We start from the raw sequence: 26261 nt of genomic DNA, 5'->3' as shown, positions 1-26261 counted from the left end.
TAGTATACGCACATCAGGATTTTTACCCAAACGTAAGACGTGTTCTTGTGCTTTTATTAACTCTACCAGTGACGAGCGTCTGCTGTGAACGTTCTTTTTCTGCCCTGAGACGACTGAAAACTTGGGAAAGAGCATGCATGATTGGCGAGAGACTGTGCGGACTTGCCATGCTCCATGTTCATCGCGATAAGGATGTCAGCAGACCAAATATTCTGAAACGATTTGACGAAACCGGCCAAACTCCAATTTAAATAGCAATTTCTACTGATTCGATGTTTGTTCTATGTTCTGGCGGCAGACTCAAATTGATATTTGGATGTTTATCTGACATATAAATTTAAATAAAGTTGTTAAAAATTTGGTGTTAGTACATGTCTTAAAATATGAAAAATATATAACAAGTATCCAAAATTAAAACGATGTCAAGCTCTCTGGAAATGCCCAGAATGCAGGATTTTGCACCATTTATCCCATACCCTGAATAATTCTGCCTCACTAAAATAATATGCCTAGTTACGGCCCAGGTATTATATGTCTCTGGATCTTCTATGTCTATAAATAGCCTGACTATAAGATAAGATATTTTATTTCCAATTATGGGCCCCAAAGGGCATAAACATTACAACATCAATAATTTTTCATAATACAATACAAACAATGAGATAAAAAAAAAAAGTTAAACGAGAACTTATTAAGTTCTTAAGGAATACTATATAAAAATAAGGAGATGAGGTTCACGATTGGTTTTCTTTCTTAAAAATTCAATATAAATAAACTATTGCAATACAGATTCGTCATTTATTTATGCATAAAAATATACAGGAAATAAACTGTGGTAAATCAATTATTACATACTAAGTGAGTGGTTATGCACATACTAAATTATACTTGCCAAGTTTTAAAATAAACAGAAAGGGAATTTTTAACGCGTAAATGTACTTTGCGGTTATCTCCCATGTGTGTGAAATAGAGCATCCTGTTTTCATTTTGTGACAAAGTTGTCTGAAAGAACAACAGATTAATATCTTTGGAATTCACTATTTATTTGGAATATTTTTATAATTATGAGTGGTACAACAAAAAGAAGGTAACGCACTACACTGATTTATAACTTTGCTATGACATATTTCTTGTTATTTACGCTAAACAGCTGAGAAATAGGTCAACCTGGTCCAGTAGTCCTTTAAACAGTTAAAAACTGTTACATTCATTTGACCACTTTTGACAATGGTAAAACCAAAAATGAGTTGACCTGTTAATATTTTAGGAGAAATTATAGTGTCGTAGATAGGACAGAAAGTCACAGTTCTTTTTAATTTTACCTGGCCAGGTGTTTGAAAATGCATGCAACAGACCTGCCAACTATCCTGATTTATGGGGGATATCCCCCATGGGAGAGGTTGGCCTGATTATTCAAATCCTCTATTATATAAACTTGAAGCCTAAAAACAGTTATTCAAATGAGTTAAATGGCATGTAAATACATTTATACTCTTAAAAATCATAGAATATCTTAATACCTATACTTTAGACATGTATAAAACATGCACTTAGTCCTCTTGTGCTTAAAATCCCCCATGGCCGTATTGAAAAGTTGGCAGGTATGATGCATTTTAATGCAACTTCATATTTTTTTTTTAATCTGGTAAAAAATAATTTGTTTGAATATAAAGCACCATAGCTTTAATCATTTTCTAAGAATATCCTCCATGCCTTTATGAGATTATAGTAAAATATGAATACTGAATATAATGCTGATATTTTATTATTTTTTTTTTTTTGGAATGCAAATTCATACATGTCATACATGTATATGAATACATTTTTTGTACTTCAAATTTCTCAAACATTTTCGACCTGAGTTTCTGAACAAAATAGCTTCAATCACCTTTATTTTTTTTCAAATTTCACAGACCAAAAAAATGTTTCATAAATTACGCTTAAACACTGTTAAACATTAAAATAAAAAAAGATTTACTAATATAGATTGTACATGTATTAAACACCAAAATTAAAAATGTTATCCATGGGTTGGAGAGTTTGACATCATCCCATCATGTTTTAAATTGTTACAGGAATATTTAAACCCATATTACATATATATGATAAACAAAATTATGGACATTAATGTAAGGAAGCAGGTTTCAAAAAAATTTTAAATGCAGTTTTTAGTTATAAGATATCTACATTCTACATGTAACAATAATAATTTTTGCCCTTGAGTATTTTGTTGTTTTTTTGAGATTTGAAAATAAAATATTATCCTTCATAACCATGATAACGACATGGTAGACATGGTAGACATTTCACTTTCACTATTTCTTTTTCATAACGTGCTGAAATTAATTGTCCAGTAAAAATTTAAAACATGCTCTTGATCATTTTGTTAGGTTTAAAAGCAAAACACTTGCTAATTTAAAAATTTTATTTTGCTACTTGAGTTTTTATAAGTCCCATACATTCTAAACCATTAGCCACAAGTCTGATGCCCCAGACTAGTAAAATTTTATTTGGACTAGTACGTTTTTGCAAAACTTTGTTTTAATAGACACACAAGAAAAATGTTGGAAGAAAAATGTTGGAATATTGGTCTACAGGCTAGTAGTCACTCAGAAAAGATTTTGGTGCAGACTGCCCATATGACCTCGGGTGGCACATTGATAGTAAAAACAGTGTAAATAGTAAATGAAATATAACCCCCATTGCCCCAAGAAGTAAGTTAAATGAAATTATCAGAAAAGATACAGAAAAAGACAATTTGGCCCTCAAGGTCATACATGTACATGTATGTCAAAGGACTAGATAAAAATCTTACAGGAAAAACAGTCAGATAATATTTTCTCAATAACTAATATTTTGGGGTGTTTTATAAGTCTTTTAAAAAACAATTTATAATTGAAGTTAATAATACATGTACATGTATAATGCTGAAAAAATTTGTCTTAAGAGCATATGATAAAAGATCTACATGTATCCTTAATTTTTCCTTAAAATTTTGACACAAAGTCAATTTTGATATACATGAACAGTATCAAAATATGCAAAGAAAAATATACCTTCATGACTTACAACATGTACTTTTCTAGATATTTCAGCATGTTCAGTGTGAAATTTGAACGTTTCATGTAAAAACACAAAATTTGATTTTAATAATTTTCTGAAAAAGTAATATATATACATGTACATGTAACTTTCAAACGGAAAGAAATATTTTCACCCTGTTTTTTGCAAGGTGTCTCTTTAATTTATAGGCCTTTTATAAGTAAATCCCTAAAATGAATGCTGTATTTGATAAAAAATTTGTGAAAATTTTAAAATATTTGGTAATAAAAAGCCATAGACAATTTTCTCACCATTGCAAATGCTCATAGAAGAAAGTGTACCAAACACGTTTATAACATTCTTGAAGTAGTCCATAGTCGATTGCAAAAGAAAAAAATGGGGGTTCATGTGCTCTTCTTTAGCTACATGTAGAAAGAGAAAATGTAGTTTTTTGAATGCTAGAGATCCCATTTCCCTTTCTGGTGCTAAGTTACATCTCAGTGTATTTTTATGCAACATTGTGATGCAGCTAAAATGTATTGGCCCGCTGTATATCAAAACACTATAGGAATAACTGTCATCTTCGAATTTATTGATGGTAGAAAAGTAAACATTCTTGGTATGCCTAGAATTTTATGCCCCACTGTAGATTTCTGGTGCTTGAAACTATAACATGTTCATTTTCCATTGCAAATGTTTTTAAATTCGCATTACCGATAAGTTGATGTTAGTGACTTTTTATGCCCCTGCCGTAGCGGAGGGGGCATAAAGTTTTACCCTTGTCTGTCCGTACGTCCCAAAGTTGGTTTCCGTTCTCTAACTTTAGTTTGCCTCAACCAAATGTTATGAAACTTATACAAAATGGTTATTACCACAAAACACAGATCAAGTTTGAATTTTGGTGGCGTCACTTTAACTGTTCTAGAGTTATGCCCCTTTACAAATGGCAAAATTGCTGAATGTTATGTTTCTGTTCTCTAACTTTAGTTTACCTCAACCAAATGTTATGAAACTTATACACAATACTTATTACTACAAAATACAGATCAAGTTTGAATTTTGGTGGCGTCACTTTAACCGTTCTTGAGTTATTCCCCTTTACAAATGGCAAAATTGCTGAATGTTACCTTTCTGTTCTCTAACTTTAGTTTACCTCAACCAAATGTTATGAAACTTATACACAATGCTCATTACCACAAAATACAGATCAAGTTTGAATTTTGATGGTGTCACTTTAACCGTTCTAGAGTTATGCCCCTTTACAAATGGAAAAATTGTTGAATTTTTCGTTTCCGTTCTCTAATTTAAGTTAGCCTCAACCACATGTTATGAAATTTATACACAATGCTTATTAACACAAAATACAGATCAAGTTTGAATTTTGGTGGTGTCACTTTTACTGTTCTTCAGTTATGTCCCTTTGTGAATTTATATGATATACAAGCGGGGGCATCATCTGTGTCCCATGCCAGGACACATTCCCCATTTAGGAATGTATTACAAAATTAACAAAAATCGACAGGACCGAATATATTTTTACAGGGCATGTCCTGTCGGTCCTGTGCTAATAAGAAGAATCTCAACACTTATTCTTGAATAATTTTTTGGAAAGGAAATAAAATATTTTAGGATTGGGGATCAAACTTAGGATCGGTCAGGAGGCAGGAAACAAGCATATATATATATTTTTTTGGCCTTAGAGAAAAACTTTAATTAGAAAAAGTGATCAGCAAGACAATTTCTACAAATAAGTCAGCATGGCTAATAGTCTGTCGACTTCTTATTGCCCATCAAAGGGGCATTAGCTAAATGTACGAGATATAAAAATAAATTATATAAGATTTGTTTTTGTTCAGTCATTAATGAAAGTGAAATAGTGAAATAATAATTTGCCTTTAGCTGCCAATTTGGTTCAATTTTGTCAAAAAAAAGCTAAGAAACATCGATATCGCTGATGAATTAACTCAACCTCATTGAATCTGTATTCAAGTGACCTTCAATTTAACCCCTTAGCTAGACATGGGTTACTCATGTACATGTATTCACAATCAGTTATTAAAAGAAAAAGAATGTCAACATTGAAAGTGAAACAAGTATGAACCATCTGGTTGACTGATTCTATCCACCAAAAAATATTCTTATACAAGTAAAAACGATGATAAACATACATTTGTACTTTTTAACCTACATGTACAATATGAAATCAAACAGGCTTAGAAAAATCCAATTGCACGTGCATGCTATTTTTTTTATATTTATATTTATGTTTAAATCCGGTAATATTCTCGTCCGTAGCCCTCGGAGGTCATCTCGATGGTTAAGTAGATGGCCTCTAGACAAAAATAAACACGAAATATTGATACATATTATCAAGCCCATGCATTGTTAATTGTTTGTTTTAGACTTTTTGTAATTTCTTATATACCTTTTAGTATGTTATATATCATGTATATCACATATGAGAATTTGAGTTAAATCGGTGAACATAAATTTTGACAGCTAATGCCCCTTTAATGATGATTTTTACCTTTTTTTTTTACTTTTTGCCTAATATCTTACATTAGATAGATAGAAACGTATTTTTTGTTTGTTCAGTAAAACTAACCCTACAGGGGTGTGTGGTCAAATGCTGTAGACATGGTATTCATTATAACAGCAATAGTGCAATAAATTAGATTTTAGAAAAAAGAAAAAAAAAGAAACATATTTTAGCCGAAATGGTCAACAAGACAAAATCTACAAATAAGTCAACATTACCGAAATCGTCAGTTGACTCCTTATTGAAGTTATTGCCCTATAATGAAGATTTTTGCCTATTATCTTGGAAATAATAATAGATATATAGAAACTTTGAATTGCAAAAATTATTCGAAAGACAAGATCCACAAATAAGCCAATTAGCTGAAATTTTCAGTCAACTTGTTATTGGAGTAATTGCCCTTTAAAGATGATTAGAGCCTTTAGTTTTCATTATAATGCAATAAAAATCTGAAATAATTTGGTTATGTTTAAAATAATCAGTAAAAACATTTTTTTGAAAGGAACCCATTCTAAGGGAAATAACTCCAACCAAATATTATGAAACTTATACACAATGCTTATTACCACAAAACTCAGATCAAGTGCGAATTTGGGTAGAGTCACTTTTACAGTTCTTGAGTTATGTCCCTTTATAACGTTATATGCAAGCAAGGGCAACATCTGTGTCCCATGGACACATTCCCCATTTTTTACTATTGTACCACGGTGACACTGTGAATGCAAATCCTCTGAGACAGCTGTACAGAAATTGATTTTCTATACCACTTGAACAGCTGGTTGAACCAATCCTCGAAATCAAGTTCTTACCCCCTAATTCCAACAGTAGATTATAGTTTTCCTTGATGTTTGCTTGACAGAGCTTCTTTCCTTGCTCGGAAGTTATTAGATGGATTGTTCCTCATGGTAGGCCTTTAGTATTTTTAGTATGCTGCTTGAAGGAAAACATGAATTGTATGGACACAAGGTACCAACAATGTCATTGATGCCTATTTACATTTTGACACATCCATTTTCTGCATTGTACGACGAAAGGGTTTTTTAACGACCTTGATTACCCATGAGGGTCTTGCACGGTCGGTGTGTATTGTGAAATTGCACATATCAAGATATATACTGTAAACCAACTAAATTTTGCAAGCCACAATTTATATTGTTGGCATTTGCATGTAGAAAAAATGAAGCGAATATAAATTATCCAGAATATGTAAAACTTGGATTTTCCCTTATTGAAATTATACATCAAGTAAATTTGAAAATTTCGAAAAAAATTTGCCGATAAGTGTAAGTGGTGTAGAAACTCAGGGCTAAATGTGAAACAAAGTATCTGTGAAAATAAGTTGGTTTACATTTACTGTATATGCATGGCAAATCTAAGGTTTTACAATGTAAGTGTCCTGCAATATAATGGCCTTAAAAAAGATCTTGCAAGAATATCCCTTAAGTTCATATGAAACCACACTATGAAAATTTAGGAAAAACTAATGGATTATATAGAGTTTATAATATAAGTTCATTTACATATAACCATCAAGTCTCTAATGGCCCTTTAAGTTTTTTATACAGGCTAGCTATAGGAAGTCAGGAGCCTCTAGCCTTTGTTAGTCTTGTATTATTTTTAATTTTAGTTTCTTGTGTACAATTTGGAGTTTAGTATGGCGTTCATTATCACTGAACTAGTATATATATTTGTTTAGGGGCCAGCTGAAGGACGCCTCCGGGTGCGGGAATTTCTCGCTGCATTGAAGACCTGTTGGTGGCCTTCTGCTGTTGTCTGTTCTGTGGTCGGGTTGTTGTCTCTTTGACACATTCCCCATTTCCATTCTCAATTTTAGTAATGATGTGTTGGATAATTTTGTTGTATGCAATTTAGATGTCAATTTGAAGATTGTTATTAAATTATATCAGATTATTATGTTATTAAACATTGTTTGCAAAAGAAAAGAAAAAGTTACTGTGAGCAACCAATAGACTTTTGATATATAAACTACATAAAAAATGTAATAGAATTTAAGTCTAGTCTCTCTGACAAAATCAAAGAAAATTTTATCTCCTTTTGATCTAATTTGCCTACATGTAAAAGTTTTATATGCATGTACATGTATAATAATCAATATAGGATAATCCAAAATAGATGATAAAAGTACTTTTATCTTAGTATATAATCCTTCGTACACCTGTATTTAATAAAAATTTTGGGAAATCTACCTAAAACTCATATATAATAATAACATTTAGTCAGCTTACAGATCAGTTAAAATGTATATATGCATTAATAAGGTTGATAATTTCTTCAACCATCAAGTCTCAAATGACCCTTTAAGTTTTTTACACAGGCTAGGCAACCATCAAGTCTCTAATGGCCCTTTAAGTTTTTTATACAGGCTAGCTATAGGAAGCCATCACGTCTCAAATGGACCTTTAAGTTTTTTACACTGGTTAGGCAACCATCAAGTCTCAAATGGCCCTTGAAGTTTTTTTACACAGGCTAGGCAACCATCAAATCTCAAATGGACCTTTAAGTTTTTGACACAGGCTAGGCAACCTTCAAGTCTCAAATGGACCTTTAAGTTTTTTTACACAAGCTTAGACATGAACACTAGTAGCATCTTCTATCATGTATATCATTTGAAATTTTTTTTAACTAGCATTGGCTCATTATTCTTAGCAAAATTTTACAGGTAATTATTTAACAAGATACCCCATTTGTGCCCTTCTGCATGCATACATTTGTACCTTTCCTCGATAGTTATCTCCTTTATTACAAGGGAATAAAGTTCGAAAATTATGTAATATTTATTTTGCATTGGGTGTAGATAAGTTCAAGAGGAAATGGGTGGTGAAACAGGAATCGGCAAAAAGATATTTCGTGAATAGTAAATTTTTAATTTGGTGTGCACGCATGCATTTATTGCGTGATTCCTTGATGAATGGGTATTGTTTGTCCATGTTTTCAAAAATCATGATCGTTGTAAAATAAACATAGTGATCAGAAAATCAGACTTGTTGTCTGCATTATTGAAAAAGCTTGGCATAATTTACTGACAAGACTGTCAGTTTAGTAAGTTATGGCATGACGCCATAAACATGTACTTGCAAAATGTAAAATTGCATGGTTGAAGGAAGGAACTGGAGATTTGGTCATTTCTTTTCCTATCTTAAGCTTCCTCTATATGCTCTATTGCTTCCTCTTATATACTCTGATTTTCTTCATCACTCATTATAATCCTTTTCTCCATTCCCTAAGCTAGTTCCTTAAGGTTATCTTATTAATGTTGTAATAAGATCTTTGAATATTGTTTACATTGGCACTAACATAGATTTTGTCATCAACAAATTAAAACATAACTAAATTTGTATTCTTTTCAAATGGTTTTTGGGATGTATAAATACACATCCACGTTTATTTTCTATTTAGAGATTGCTTTTTCTATATATAGCATGATACATATTTATTATAAGGTTAAGTCCTATCTACCTGTAGATACTTTTATTTTGGCATTGCACAAGTCATGTCTTCTTTTACTGTTCATGGCGTTAAAACACTAAATCCCTGGGATGTGTTTTAATTGATTTTAGTCTCTGATGCATGATTTTTTATTATTGTCGAGCCTTCGACTTTAGTCGAAAAAGCGAGACATAGCGATCCTACATTCCGTCGGCGTCGTCGTTGGCAGCGTCCACAAATATTCACTCTGTGGTTAAAGTTTTTGAAATTTTAATAACTTTCTTAAACTATCCTGGATTTTTACCAAACTCGGACAGAAGCTTGTTTATGATCATAAGATAGTATCCAGAAGTAAATTTTGTAAAAATAAAATTCCATTTTTTCCGTATTTTACTTATAAATGGACTTAGTTTTTCTGCTGGGAATTTACATTCACTCTGTGGTTAGAGTTTTTAAAATTTTAATAACTTTCTTAAACTATCCTGGGTTTGTACCAAACTTGGCCAGAAGCTTGTTTATGATCATAAGATAGTATCTAGAAGTAAATTTTGTAAAAAAATAAATCCATTTTTTCCTTATTTTACTTTTAAATGGACTTAGATTTTCTGCCAGGAAACAACATATTTACTCTGTGGTTAAAGTTTTTTAAATTTTAATAACTTTCTTATACTATTTTGGATTTGTACCAAACTTGGACAGAAGCTTGCTTATGATCAAAAGCTAGTATCTAGAAGGAAATTTTGTAAAAAAATAAATCCATTTTTTCCGTATTTTACTTTTAAATGGACTTAGATTTTCTGCCAGGAAACAACATATTCACTCTGTGGTTAAAGTTTTTAAAATTTTAATAACTTTCTTATACTATTTTGGATTTGAACCAAACTTGGACAGAAGCTTGTTAATGATCAAATGCTAGTATCTAGAAGGAAATTTTGTTTTCTTCCAGTTAACATTACTTTCAGTCTGCAGTTAAAGTTTTTAAACATTATTAGATTCATAAACTCTCCTGGATTTTTACCAAACTTGGACAGAAGCTTCTTACAATCAGAAGATAGTATCAAGAGGAATATTTTTATTGATTTACTACCTCATTTTTGTTGAGCCTGCGATTAACAGAAAAGTAGGCGAGACACTGGGTTCCGCGGAACCCTTACGAATTTTTAATTGTTTTTGGCTTTTAATTATATATAACTAGCTTGTAGTAACTGTGAGCATCTCAAATCTTACTTTCATGTTAATTTGACCTGTTGACACAATTTGTAATGCATTTCTGTATTTCAATATTTACTTATTTTGTGTTATTTAACACCATTTTGTCCCAGGTTAGAGTTGTCTTTTTGACACTGTTGCTACATCTTTTTTTATTAATATTGTATTCATATTGTGTCATAGATCAAACTTATTTGTTAAGTTAATGTTTACTTGTTTTTGTTTATATGTCTTTTTGATCGAGTTAAGCCATTTCAATTGATATTTTATAGTGTGTCTTTTTATGTTGTAATGTTACACTACTCAGGTTAGGGTGAAGGTTGGCACCTGTTAAAACGTTCAAACCCGCTGCATTTGTATGCACCTGTCTAAGTCAGGAGCCTGTTGTTCAGTGGTTGTCGTTTGTTGGTGTGGTTCATAAGTGTTGAAGGCTGTACTTTGACCTATGATTGTTTACTTTTTATACATTGTGATTTGGATGGAGAGTTGTCTCATTGGCACTCATACCACATCTTCTTATTTATATGTAGAATATATATACCAGGGATTTGTATGTACATGTGGATTTTTAGTACTCTTAAAAAGTCTAGTTTTTTTTATGTTGGAATCTGGTATAAAATTCATCTCTCACTATTAAAAAAAATTAGGATTTCCAATTTTCCCTTTATCATGTTTATGTCATCTTTCTTGCAATTGATATAAAAGAAACAAGATTTTTTCTTGAAAACTGCAACTATTTTTGTTTTTTAAAATAAAACTAACAACAAATGCTATTAAAATGATGTACATGTATAACACAAAAAAGCAAAAATGAAAACAAAATCAAAAGATACATGTACATTGTATCTCAAAAATCGGGATAGCCAGTATGTACTGTTAAAGGAAATTGATCTTGAACTTTGCATGAACCTCAAACGAATAAAAGGAAACAAATATATGAGATGTAATAAGTACAAATTGTACATCTGTACTTGTAATATGATCAATGGTAACATTTCAGGAGCCATTATGTTCCCTAAGAACTTTGATTTGGTGTTAAGATCAACCTTTACAGCTTATAATGTAATTTCTCATGGTTGTATCTTTATAGTCATATAACCTTATAGGAAATAGTTTGTTAATGTTCTGTGATTGTGTTTGTCTTTCCTTGTTTAGGGTCAGCGACAAGAAATGATTAATGATTTTATGAAAATTACTCATACATGTATGTACATATGTATGGTAGAACAGACCTATCAGAGTCCATTTAGAATATAAAAGAGAGGTGAAAGATTCCAAGGGGACATTAAAACTCAAATTGAAAACAAACTGACAATGCCATGGCAAAAATTGAAAAACGACCAAAAGACAACCAACATCATACAAAACACTACATGGAGAACTAAAGAATGAGTTACGCAAAACCCAACCAAACACAGGGGTAATCTCAGGTGCTCTGGAAGGGTAAGCAATGTTACCCTAACCATACACAGTATTTGTAAAGTGGTTGTCGTTTGTTGCTGTATGTATATCATATTTGTTTTTCCTTTATCGTTTTGTACATAAATCAGGATGTTAATTTAGTTTGTTTTTGTAATTTCGGGGCCTTTTATAGCTTACTATATATATGCAGTATGGGTTTTGCTCATCGTTTAACAATGTTGATGATGGTACAGTGATCTATAGTTGGTAACTTCTAAGTTATTGGTCACTGTTTGAGAGTTGTCTCATTGGCATCATACCACATCTTCTTATTTTTTATCACTGGTTATATGAGATTATCCAGGCATGGGTAGAGTTATTGTATTGCTTAAATAACTATGTAAAAAATGTACATGTAGATGTTGAAGGAATAACAAGAGACCAAAATGATGATTCTCATGAATGGGTGTGTATTTTTACCAAACAGCATGTTCTTTATGATGTCATCATTGATACTGATTTAATGATAGGATGTCATATATTATTCCTCATCTATACCTCTTTAATCTGTATTATGTAATCCTATGGAAATAATATGACAGAAAGTACTTCTTCACCTGACTTAATCTGGATAATTATTGTCTGTAATCATAGCCAATGATGTAATTATTGCAAGTTATCTTATAAATGGAATTAAATTGAACTGTTTATTGACAAAAACCTTTATGTAGCATTAGAGTTGAATCGTTGAATTTGGCACAGATATGATAAGGCATAGATTTGTTCTATATTTTTAAACAAATGTTTTTGTGGAGGTCAGGGATCTGTAAAATAAAATATTTTAGAATTACCTGATGAGATGCAGGTTCCAAAAACATGATGATTTGTTACCTAAATAGATACAGCAACATCCAGGCTCAGTTTTTCGCTACAGAGAAATTCCTAATAAAGATATTTTATATTTGATTGTATTGAGGATTAACAAGATATATTTGATGGAATAAAATGTATAATTAAATCATAATCCCTCCCCCAAAAAAAATAAATAAATAAGAAGTTTTATCTGCTAACAAACAACCAGCTAGCTAGTACTATCATCATTGATTATCACCAAAACAACTGTTTGTTGTTAGATTTATGTTTGTTGGTTGGGTTTTTTTTCTACACAAGCAATATTTATATCAAAATAAAGAGACATGGTTTGATTACCAGTGAGACAACTTTCAAACAGAGACCAAATGATGTGGAATTCGAAGTAACCAACTATTACCTTCAACAATGAGCAAAACCTGTACAGTAGGGTGAGCTATCAAGGCCCTGCCATGACAAAACGTAAAACAAATGAAACCTGAAAACCAACGGTGTAATTTACAATAAAACAAAAATTTACAGACAAATATGACAGACAGCATTCAACGACAACCACTGAATTACAGGCTCCTGACTATATATAGGGACAGACACAGACAGAATCCAACGACAACCACTGAATTACAGGCTCCTGACTATATATAGGGACAGACACAGACAGAATCCAACGACAACCACTGAATTACAGGCTCCTGACTATATATAGGGACAGACACAGACAGAATCCAACGACAACCACTGAATTACAGGCTCCTGACTATATATACAGACAGACATAAACAGAATGTGATGAGATTAAACATGTTTATGAGCACTCAACCTACCCCTAACCTGGGACTGGCGTAACAGCACAACATAAGAACAAACTGTAAAATTAAGTTGGAAAAGTCTTGACTCATTAGATTGGCACATAGCACAAAAAAAATAATAACTAAATAAAAGACAAAAAATGCAAGTAACAATCTAAGAGTACTTGCATTTACCAAAAGCTATTTCAAAGCTTTCCAGGGCTAATGAATAAATAATGTTTCCCAGACTAAAATATTCTCAGTGCACTTCCAAAAGATTTAATGTAAAGACTTCATAAACAGCTGAGAATAGCATGATCTTGTGCAATTTCAAAATCTGTAGATCCACACTGGTTGCACATGAGGCATATGTAGGGCTGTAATATAAGTATTCATTACTGTCATTGTAAAGTTATATTTTAATTTATTAACAAAATTAAAAATAACACTTCATAGATTTGTTGTGCACACAAAGTGATACTGAAAAAACAATACTGTAAATTCAGAAATTATTACGATGTTTTTATTACTGCGAATAATGTGATTTTGTGAGTATCGCAATAATAAGGACTCGCATTCTGAAATCTGATGCATATATCTGTATGGAGATGTGTCTGAATTCGCAATAATTAATCTCGCATTTTTGTCAATTTCTCAAAAATCGCAATAATAAGTGCTCGCAATAATTTCTGAATTTACAGTATTCAATATAAAATAGATAATATTTAGGAATAAATGAGTTCACATTTGGTATTCTTTATTAAAACATTGTCTCTTGTTGTCCATTAATCAGGTTCTCATGTCTGTTAGTTATATAAGTTATATATTTTTTTATTCAAAGAATGAGATTTTTTTTAAATTAGGTCAGACTTCTAATCTCTGTGAATTGTGATCAACAACATTTATTTTAGTAATCTTTCAAATAAAGGAAACCTTAAGCTTAGACTTTTGAATAAGGAATATTATGTCATTGTAAAAAGTGATAGAAGGCAAGCATTTTTCTGTAATTGATTCGTTTTAAGTCTTCCAATTACTGAAACCTCCCAAACACACATGAACATTATGTTGTTTTCTTACATTTTGCTACAATGGCAACTGTAATTACATAAAAAAAGTTATTTTGTTTCATCTGTCTAAAAAGTCCTCCATTAAGAGTAACTCTCTTTGTCGTTTTTTATTGTTTCATTTGCAAATGTAAAACAACAGTTGTTGAATAGAGTCAATAGAATTGTTGCAACAACTGGCAAATTTATTATATTAAAAAAAACTGGTCCATGTACACTTTAATGTAAGGCATTGATTTGGCAATTTCTTTGACAATTTCCAAGCAGTATTTATATCATGGAACACTTAGCTTTGACAAATAATGTCAACACACTCAAATTAACACATACAGATTGTTTCTAATCAATGCTCCACAAACATCTGCCTCATAGAAATACAATAACAAAATATTTTGGACACTGATATCCGAAAAGGTCACAATATTATGCCATTTTGATCAAAATGTACAAACTATAATCTGTAACTACATGTTAACAAATAATGTAAATTTTGCTTTTAAATTTTATGCTGATTAAAATATATTTACGGAAACTAATGAAGTTGACTTAAAAAAATGGCAAATTGAAAGTTATGGGTAAGGCAACAATTGGTTAGGGTACCTTTGTCTAATTTGAAGTAGGCGTTACAGTAATATAGAAATGAATTGAAAAATTTCATGCTGCGATTATGGCTTTAATTACTAAAGTACAAAATACTTTCAAAAAAGAAATGTTGACGTATTTATAGTCTAGAATATAGTCTGGATTTAGATAATGAGAAGCATATTAACTATATATGGCTAGAATTAGTAGCAAGGTTAAGTTAAACGGTTGAACTCGTATTATATGACTTCCTGTATAAAATTTTCACAAGGGACTGGTGCCGACATTGATCTTGTTAGCTTCAATAATTGTATAGTTATTGTCAAAGGTATCAGATCAATGTGCATGCAAAGTTTTTTTAGAACGATCTTTGAAGACGTAAACAATGCATGCAATTGCACCTTGTACCGGTAGTTACCTATTCATAGACCTAAGACTACTTCACCTTATGTCTTTCTTATCAAATGTATTATTGATCATCAGACCATATCATTAAATATCATGTTGTGTGCAAATTTGTATATGAAGGACAATACAAGTATATAATTAACTACAGTGCTGTTGTACTCACTATAGACATATGAAGTAAACAAAAGTAGTTAACCTACAGTACAGATTTACCAATAATCTATATAACAAGTTGTCTATTTCAGGGACAATGTTATCAGTTTAGTAAAATTATAAAGATATACTGCTAGCAATATTAGGTCGGTTAGATTTAATTATAAATGACTGCCGATTTTAATCTGTTGGTGAGAAACCCTGTTTGGTCTTGGACAATTACACTAACATGTTGTCTAATAGTATGAATGGCCAAAGCCTCCTTTTGTATTAGCACAGCGAACGATCTAATAATGGTGCAATATATAAGTGCATTGCTTTTCAGCAGATACTAACTAAATGCTATATAGATATATCTTTTTGTTAACTTGTATTGTTTGGTAGCTGTCTCATTGACATTCATCCCACATCTCCTGGATAGATATTTATTGGTTAACTTATATTGTTTGGTAGCTGTCTTATTGACATTCATCCCACATCTGGAGAGATATCTATTGGTTAACTTATATTTTTGGTAGCTGTCTTATTGACATTCAGGGGCCTCGGTGGCCGAGTGGTCTAAGTAGTTACTACTGTAATCACTAGCCAGTCAACACTGAGGTTGTGAGTTCGAAACCCGCTCGTGCGGATGCACTCGACTCCAATCTTAATTGACTAGGATTTTCAGTTATCCTATCGAAGGTCGGTGGTTTTCTCAGGGCACTCCGGCTTCCTCCACCAATAAAAACTGGCCGCCACGAAATAGCCCAAAAGCAGTGCTTAAAAAAGTGGCGTTAAAAACACAAAAAAATCAAATCAAATCATTGACATTCATCCCACATCTCCTGGAGAGATATCTATTGGTTAACTTGTATTGTTTGGTAGCTATCTCATTGACATTCATCCCACATCTCCTGGATAGATATCTATTGGTTAACTTGTATTGTTTGGTAGCTGTCTCTGACATTCAACCCACATCTCCTGGAGAGATAGATATTGGTTAACTTGTATTGTTTGGTAGCTGTCTCATTGACATTCATCCCACATCTCCTTTGATTATACTTACAACAAGGAATGGAAATTTCTTACGGAAATATTTTCTTATGAATCAATTATTAAAACATGTAATTGCACAAGATATTAAATCAAAAGCTGGTGTTACTGTCAAAATGTGTACAATGAATATCATTGTACACATGTATTTATTGAGGTTTTCAAAATTAATTGCATGTTGTAGATCATGTACACAATTGCATTCGAAATAATCACAGGAATCAAATCGTGCTAAAATGTTGAACTTTGGGTAAAACCTCTGCTACATTGTATGTATATATGCATTGTGAAAGAAAAGAAAAAACAGACAATCCAATCAAATAAAAGACTTAAACTTCAAAAATGAACGTTTTTCTGTCCTTGTTTAATTCACTGTAAAAAGCACATACAGAATGTGTCTTCACCAATCTACATGAGGAAACTGTTTGATTGATCAGGAACGGAATTATTAGAAGTATGACGTAAAAATGTTACATCACAATCATTTTCAATTGGCTCTTTTTTTCTGGTTTTATTTAACAGTTATTCCAGACAGTATTGTTCGTCATACATTCATGTAAAGTTGCATTCATAATTTTTGTGGTGTGAACAAAAAATTAAAATAACTTTGTGCTGAGAAGTTGAACTTTTGGTTAAAAACTAGTCCATATCATGAACTCTTTTCTGTACTGACACTTCAAGTACAAATACCAAAGTAAGAAAGAAAAAAAAGCTCCGAAATATATATATATATATTTATTTAAAAGATAGTATCCTTAGTGTTCAAAACTGTTGAAAAAGAATAAAGTAAAGATTGTAAACCTTTGATTGAAATATACTGTATGTCAGAAAACTGTGAACTTGTACCTGTTTGTAATGTAGATTTCATTGAGAATTATGTATATATATGGTAGGCTGATTTGTCATTTGTTTGTATATATGGTATGATCAATTACATGGAAAATATTGTTGAAGAATTTTTACATAAGTAATGTAGCAGTCAAGGGGCAAGATCTAAATGGCATGACAATGTCATGAAACAAAATTAATACTAGTACACAAAATGTCTATAGGATGTGTGTAGTAAAAGTTAATTAATTGGCCTCTGAAATCTAAAAACTAAATTATGGTACACTTTCTTAGATTAAAAAGCATCTTAAGGGTTGGTGGTTGTCCAGAGAAATTGGTGACTCCTTGTACTCTTGTTTTTAACTTGAACTTGATTGGGTCTATAGCAATGTGGACATGATAGAAAGGACTAATTTGGTGAACAAGTGACAAAAAAGGTCAATCAAAAGAAGAAGGACAGACAAAACCATGACAAAAAATACAAACAAACAAAAAAGACAAAGGTTCAACAGTTCACAACACACTACAGAAATGAGGATGATGAATGGCTGCTTATCGTCCAGCAGCAAATTAATATGCATATTCAGGACAAGAATATGTTAATGTAATATGAATATTAACCCTGCTTTGTACTAGACTGATACACTGAGCTGGATTTTTAACGTGGTAGTTCACAAGGTAACAGTCAGCAGGAAGAAATGTCTACCCAGACACATTATTCTAATCCGAGCGGACCAGTCTTTACTCTTACTCCTTAATGACGCGTGCTTAGTGGAGAAGCAGCAAATACCAATTTTAAAGTCTTTGGTTTGACCCGGCCATGGTTCGAACCCATGTCCTCCCACACTCAAGCCGAACACACTACCACGAAACAGCCAAGTCGGTACACTATACAGAAAACTAAAGATCAAACAATATGAACCCCACCAAAAACTGGTAGTTACTCCAGAAGAGTTTGCAGTCCTATTCCACTAATTACATTGGTCAGGTTATTTTATATTGAAATACATTAAGTTAAAGTTAATTTAAGTGCCAAAATTGGGAATTGGTTCATGTCGTCTTCGAAGTTGAATTTTCAGTCTAATAATACATATTGCATTGAAGATCAACATGTACCAGACTTGCATAAGATAAATATCCCTTTTCCGTCAATTCTGAATATTTGCCCTAATATATACATGATATACACTCATTATTTCATTTACATTTTAAATATGTTAAGTACAAAGCCAGGAAGTTATATCATGTATTGTGCATACATAAACAAAAGATGTTTTTGTTTACATTTTTTAACAGTTTTCAAGGACATAATTTAAAAAAAAGACAATTTGTTCTAGGTAAATAATTGAGATAAAATGGCAATAGTTCAGATTTTTTTATGCATTTTTTGCGTTAACATTACCGGTATATAACACAGTGATCCTCAGTCGAAATGTTTAACTTATTTTGTTCCATATATGGATTTGGATAATTGTTTTATGGCCTTGTAGTACAAATGTAGTTGCATTGCTTTGATTACAGGATAATTTATAAAATTGAGAATGGAAATGGGGAATGTGTCAAAGAGACAACAACCCAACCATAGAGCAGACAACAGCCGAAGGCCACCAATGGGTTGAATTTTTTATTTTTTACAAAATCCAAAAAAAAACAACCTGATATTCACTGTGTTTTTACTACGCATACCACATTGAGGTGTTAGAGGAAAGAGTAGGCTCTTAGTTTAGTAAAATGTGTCTGTCAACTACATAGTAGGCTCTTAGTTTAGTAAAATGTGTCTATCAACTGCATACTAGTGTCAAATAGTATGAAGTGTTTTCATGTGAATTTTTTTACTTACGAGCTTCCCAAAATTTTTGATTTAAAAATATAAGAAAATGAGATGCGTTATCTATTGGTTGTTTCAAATCAATGAGAACATATTATTTTATGTTCTTGTCTATATTACAATGAAAATATTTGGTACAATCTAATTGATTTTTGGTGTTCAAAGCCACTTGCAGCCCTATTGGCTATTTCGTGGCAGACAGTTTTTATTGGTGGAGGAAGCGAAGTGTTCTGAGAGAACCACTGACCTTCGGTAGGAATGGTTCAATCTGTCCTATTAATACAGTATACTGCTACTGAGACATTTTTTGAGAATTTGTTTGATTTTTTATCTGTCCTGTAGTAGTCTATTTAAGAATAACACATGTTGAGATGTTGAGTCTCGGTTGATAAGTTGCGATCGTGAAAGTAAAATTTTTGAATTAGTTTTCTTGACCATGCACATGTACTGTGGATTCATTATTTTTCGTTGGATACCAATTTTCGTGGAATAATTCAATTCGTGGGTACATGGAAACCACGAATTTAAATGTTCAACGAATTGCAAATTTGCTGTATGATTAAATGGAGAATTTTGGAAAACCACGAAATCAAATATCCACGAAAATGCAAGTTTTCCTCAATCCACGAAAATTGGTACCCACGAAAAATAAATGAATCCACAGTATTCTATAAAGTTCATCAAAGATACCAGGCATAACATCAGTATCTACATAATTTTGACTAAACACAAAGATATTATACATGTAATTAGGTATATTGTAAAGACTTCTGTAACAAAAATCATTGTGTTGGTATGCATAGGTAAGAAGTGATCTTTTACAGGTGTATTTTTGTAAAAAGATCCATTTGACAGGGGGAAAATGATACAAGTAGATGAAAGGAGAAATATTTGGTTAGGCAGAACACTGCTTCACTGTTGAGAAACTTTTCTTTATTCCAGAATTTGTCCAGAATTCAGATGCTGAATAAAGTGTTGATATACATGGATCGGATATTGCCTCATGCACCCCAAATCTCTTCTCCATTTTGGATGTTATGGCATTTTAAACACTTAATATTGATCTAAATACAGTATTTTTTGTTAATATTTACTTAAACTTACAATGTAGGGTTGTAACTGATTCATTGAAGAAAAGAAAAAAAAATTAATCAATTTGTGAAAAGACAAATTCACAGAGACAACTAGACAGGATTTCCATGACCCTAAAGTAAAATTAGTCAACAACATATCATAATTCAATCAAATTTAAGGTTTTATCTTAGTTTTTAGTCAATGCAGACAACCAGAAAAAATGTAAAGAATTTTGCAATATGGTCTACTGTCAGATTTGAATAACTACTGGTTATAGTTGTTACCCTCAGAAAATTTTCTTGGAATAGCTTTAATATCATGTACTAAAAGTAATGGATAGGTGTTTTTTTTGTGAGAGATTGACAATCTTGTAGCTGTTTTAAACGTTTCTACATGTACCTATACATGTACTTGAAATGGACAAATTTGTTGTTGTTGCACAATCATGACAATGGGAATATAACTGTTTTGGATGTTTAATTTTGATTGGTTCAGACATCATTAATGAGAACACTGAGATTACAACATAATTTTATAGTACACAAGTTTTCCTTTGAAATATGAAAAATTAAACATGCATTAAATTTTTTTTTTTTTTTTTTTTCTTTATAGGAGTTCTGAGAAAAGAAAGGAAAAGTCAAGAGATGCAGCTAGAAATCGTAGGAGCCAGGAAGCTGAGATATTTTCTCAGTTATGTAATGCCCTTCCTGTTCCTAGTAATGTCCAGGCTCAGCTAGACAAATCCTCAGTCATGAGAATTGCCATCAGTCATCTAAAATTGGCGAAAATCATAGAAAAAGCAAATGATGAAGGTAAAATGTCCTTAACTTAAAGGGACATATAAAACACACAGTAATTGTAGTTTTCATTTAGATAAAAGAAAATGCAAAACAGGAAATTATTTAATGTAAAGTACATGTAACCTCAAGGTTAAAAACCGGTAATAGTATTAATATTATGTAATTAGTGTTAACGGGTTTACATTTAATCTTCAGTCTCTTGTTATTTTGAGTTTTGAAAAATAGTTTAGTATTTTTTTATGTCACGAATAAAATGAAATGGGCCAAATCATATTTATCACTAAGAAATTTATTGCTTTTGATATTATGTTCCTTATACCATCTCTCCTCTCTTTGTCAATATCGATTTGAAAATTTGTATTTTAAAGTTTATTGCAAAAATTAATATTTCTTTTATTAGCACTTTAGAATTCATCATATTCTTCAACAATGATAAATGACATATTGATTATCTCAAAGGTTTAATGTTTATTTTGGTATATTTATCAAATATGACCATCTACCCTTTTCTATAAATGTTTGGGATCATAACTTTGATGGTTCTGTGGTTAATAGATATGAAATTCCAAAGGTCATTATTTATTTTGAGAAAGTGATGCAGTTATCATTTTCTCATAGAATTTGTATAGGAGACAGATTAAGAATACAAGTGATGCAAGGGACGTAGCCTATGGGCTTACTACAGACTAGAAATGTGTCTAAGCAACTGTTTAGCAAGGAAAAATCAAACTGTTAAAAATGCTTTGGATAATTTGCCATTCCAGAATCTAACGGATTTTGGGTAGTTTTATTGTACCCCAAATTTAAAAAAAAAACACTGTTGATTAGATATACATTTTTTCCAGTCAAAGAAAGTGTGCAATGTAATGGTGAATTCCAGGCTTAGACATCCTAAAAAAAAAAAAAGGCAAGAAAATCACAAAAAAATATAAACTGTTAAAGTAACAAGTAAGGCAACACATAAAATATAGCTTTGGCAATATTTATTCCTGTTGAAATGTGGAGAGATGTCAAGTGTTTTGGAAAGATCAGTATATCCTTATAAAATTACCTTTAATCCTATCTTCTGCTAATAGGTATGATTGATAAAAGCATATATGCCAATCAAATTAATTGGAATGGAAAGAATATGTTAGGATGTCACCAGCTAAATTTTTTTTGAAAAATAACGATAAGAAATGTCAGTTTTTGAACCCCCAACAAGAAAACTTATTCATTAATACAAGAATAAACTATATAGATTTTATCTCTTTTGAATTCTGATTGCTGATTTCCATATGAGATATAATTTTCTAGACAGCCTATTTTCAAAAAAATGAAATAGTTAAAGAAAAAGGGTGATATCTCTTCAAAGGTTCTTAGATGCTGTTAAAAGATTTTCAAAACAAATAGTTTTTTGTAGAAAAGGTTATCAGGCTAGCAACAGTTCCTTTTTCAAAATACCTGTCTTAACTTTTTTTCTGATTTGTCTACGTCAGTGTTATCTAGTGAAGGCTAAACTAAAAAAAAAATACTGTTTTTATTTTATGTTTGTTTTTAAATTCTTTTGATTTGTCTGTGTGAGTAACATGTTAGCCAAAATAAAGAAAAGTCTGAATTTTTATTAGTTTAAATATTAGATCTTTTATCATATATATGTTACACTGCTAAGGTCAAAGGACTATAGGTATGAAAATATTTAATCACTTTTTGGGCCTCTTGACATAAAATTTTTTAAAAAGTGCATTAAATTTTTTAGAAATACATTGACATGTTCACAAGAGAGTATCAAAAACTATGTGTGAAAGGTCAAATATAAGTGTTTTTATGACATCAAAACTAACATTTATTCACTGAAGTGTCACAATTATATCATTTTATTCATTAATCGATAAAAATGATATAATGTAAAAGGATTGGGTGGAAGAATTTAACCATTTTTGAAATTTCAGTGGCCAGATAGTAGCCCTTATTACAATACATGTACCATTTCGCCCCTTTCATGAAAGGTTGTAATTAACATACTGTTGGGTAAAGGCCCACGATCTTGGTGAGCCATCAATTTCAGCGTTTATCACTATAGATATTTATTTATACGCTTGTGTACAAGATTTGTTTAAACCACAAAATCTTTAATTCTCAACAATACAATTGTTCACAATCAACATGAATGAGTATCCACAAAACGAATGAATCTGCAGTCCCTGATTTTCCTAATTTTTTTACATTTTTGTTTAAGATGAGAAAACAGATCATTTGTGGATGAAAGCATTAGAAGGATTTGTCATTATCTTATCATCAGATGTTGATATCATTTTCGTATCAGAGAGTGTTGCTAAATACCTGGGCATTTCACAGGTAATAACTGTATATTGACATAGAAAGAAATTACCATCTGTGTTTTATTTGGCAAATGTGTAATCCCTAGTGAAAACGAAATAGATACCATTGATATTCTTTTTAAAAGTTAATTAGCAGTTAGAAAAAAAATTCTGAAAAGAGTTTTGATAACAAATAAGCTTCTTGGTATATATTTTCACAATTTTGATAAACTTTAGATAAATCAAGTCTACAGATGTATTCTGTACATGAGATGCAATGATTTATAAACACTTCTTTCCTGTTCTTTTGGTTTTGTCATTGCATGTAAGGATTCATGTCATCAATTAATATATGAGGGTGTGGATAGGGATTTACAGAATAGAGAATTATAAAAAAAATAAAAATTCTTTATTGCAAAACAAACAAAAACCAATTTTGGTCATAGCAATACAGACACAAAACAAACATAAGAAAAACTCAGCAATAATAAGAAAAATTCATAATAATGGGCAAAAAATATAAAGAATAGAGAAAAATGACCTTAAAAATTAAAGAATACAGAAATGAAGAACCCCCCCCCATCCAGACCCTCATACATTATATTTCATCTTTTCTATTAGAAACATTTCCATTAGGATTATTTATGTTTGATTTGAGAGGCCAAAGTCTGTTCAAATTCCTCTGTCAAAGTGATTTTATTTGTTATACATCCGATTGCTTTAGTAGCTTGCCGTCTGCTAAAGTTTCTTCATCCCTTTAAACTCTGTATTCATTATACTTTTAGATTGACTTAATAGGGCAGAGTTTACTAGAGTTTCTTCATCCCTGTGACCATGATGAGATAGTAGATCTCTTGTCCCACAAGACCACCAACAAGAAGAAGTCGCTGTTTCTTCGTATGAAGTGTACACTCACGACTAAAGGAAGAAGTGTCAACCTAAAATCTGCTTCTTACAAGGTAATTTCCATACCACAGGTAACCAGAGCTTGAAAATGTTTTTTATACCACCAATACTACAGATTTGGTGGTCCTGAATTTGCAGAAAATTTTTGCAATCACTTATTTCTAATTATCTAAAAATAAGAGTAGGCAAATCTTCACAATAATTATATGTTTCCATATCAATGACAAATATAGATATACATCGTAATCAAGAACTATGTACATGTACTAAATACCAGACAGCCTAAAATAAGAATCAAACCAACACAAACTTTTAAGTTAAATATCAGGACCACCACTACCAGTACATTCAAAATTGTTTTTTGGTGGCCTGGACCAACAAGGCAGCTAGTTTTCTAGAACACTGTGTAATTGTTATTTACTGGGTTTAATCTGTTTCTTAAGCTCTATAAATCTCGTATGTTTATTTTCTGCTTCATTAGTACCTTAACACTTATATACCACATCTCATATGTTTATTTTCTGCTTCCATTAGTACCTTAACACTTATATACCACATAAGGACCAATGTGGAGTTGACAGGTGCTAATGTGTTAAAACCATGGGCAAAAACCTTTAAAGATTTTATTAACAAATCAACAAGTATGAAATCAACATAGATCCTTTGTTGTGAATTTTATAAATCTGATATAGTTTTTTGTCTCCATTTTACAAAGTTTAAAAAAGTTAAGCATAGGGTTGCTTTTTTCGGTTTTGTCATTGGTGACGTCAAATATGTGTTGTGTTTGTTATTAGGTCAGTTTATGGGGAATCATTAGGGGTAGGTCAATGATATTTGGTGATCAGGTGTAGTAGCATTGGCACATCTCATTTCCATGGATATAACCTGTTGTCACTCCCTCAGCCATGGTCTGTTGACCTTTAAATGTTTTATATAGTTTGCATGTAAAGTTTGTGATTAGATCTGAGTTTAAGATGAACCCCTCAAGTTAAGTTAATGATATTTGGTGTGCATTTACATTAGCATTTGCAAGTCTCATTTCCATCGAGATTATATGACCCCACCGCCTGATCATGACTCATTTACTATGGAACTTTTGCATAGTTTACAAGTTAGATTGTTTTTAGGCTAGTTAAAGGGAACCACTTATGATAAGTCAATGGTATTTAATACTATAAACCAACTAATTATCGCGAGCGATTTATTTACGCGACTTTCGCAAGTAGAAAAATAATTCGAATATAAATCATCGCAAATATGTAAAACTTTGATCTTTCCTTATTTAACTACATCAAGTAAATTAGAAAATCACGAAATTAAATAGCCTGGAAGTGGACTAGAAAGGGCAAAACACAAAATAAAGTATCCGCGAAAATAAGTTGGTTTACAGTATGCAATTTTATAAGCATTGGCATTTCTCATTTCCATGGAATTTATTTGGCCTTGCACCTTCAGTAATGGTTCATTGACTTTGAATGTTATGTTTAAATATTGCCATTTTTATTTCAATGTTTGCATTATGCTATCAAAATTACAAAAAGGAGACATATCTCTGTGTCAACAATTTATTGTAAGCTGCAATTACCATTTATAGATGTAATTACATAAATTAATTTAAAATACTCTTTCAATGGTCATATCTCATGTTACAAAAACTTAATGTTGGTTAATTTAATTTGAATTCCATTTAAATTTTCATCAATTACATTTGCTAGTTGTTTGTTTGCTTTCTGTTGAGCTTATGACGTACCTTTTGTTACAAGTAGTTTTTTTAGGATTTGGCAATATTTTCATTGGAGTTGATTTGTTAATTTTCATTGGAGTTTGATTTGTTAATTTTCATTGGAGTTGATCTGTTATTTTTTTGCCCCACCTACGATAGTAGAGGGGCATGATGTTTTTCGGTCTGTGCGTCCGTTCGTTTGTTCGTTCGTTTGTCCGTTTGTTCATCCGCCGTTCGTCAGTCTGTTCCGCTTCAGGTTAAAGTTTT

At 31.4% G+C, this 26261-nt stretch overlaps 1 protein-coding gene across 3 annotated transcripts in view; it reads left to right on the top strand.

The window, feature by feature from the left end:
- Positions 1-943: 943 nt before the first annotated feature.
- LOC127738589 (hypoxia-inducible factor 1-alpha-like) overlaps positions 944-26261 on the top strand; it is a 59468-nt gene continuing 34150 nt past the window's right edge. For all 3 annotated transcript variants that reach the window (XM_052249908.1, XM_052249907.1, XM_052249906.1), the window contains exons 1-4: positions 944-1087; positions 20878-21077; positions 23284-23402; positions 24151-24324. In XM_052249908.1, coding sequence (XP_052105868.1) covers positions 1065-1087; positions 20878-21077; positions 23284-23402; positions 24151-24324 — 516 coding nt within the window. In that variant the 5' untranslated portion in view covers positions 944-1064. The remainder of the gene's footprint in view (positions 1088-20877; positions 21078-23283; positions 23403-24150; positions 24325-26261) is intronic.

The sequence above is a fragment of the Mytilus californianus genome, unplaced genomic scaffold, assembly GCF_021869535.1.
Source record: "Mytilus californianus isolate M0D057914Y unplaced genomic scaffold, xbMytCali1.0.p SCAF_4, whole genome shotgun sequence".
Taxonomy (NCBI): domain Eukaryota; kingdom Metazoa; phylum Mollusca; class Bivalvia; order Mytilida; family Mytilidae; genus Mytilus; species Mytilus californianus.
This window is presented reverse-complemented; position numbering and strand designations above follow the sequence as displayed.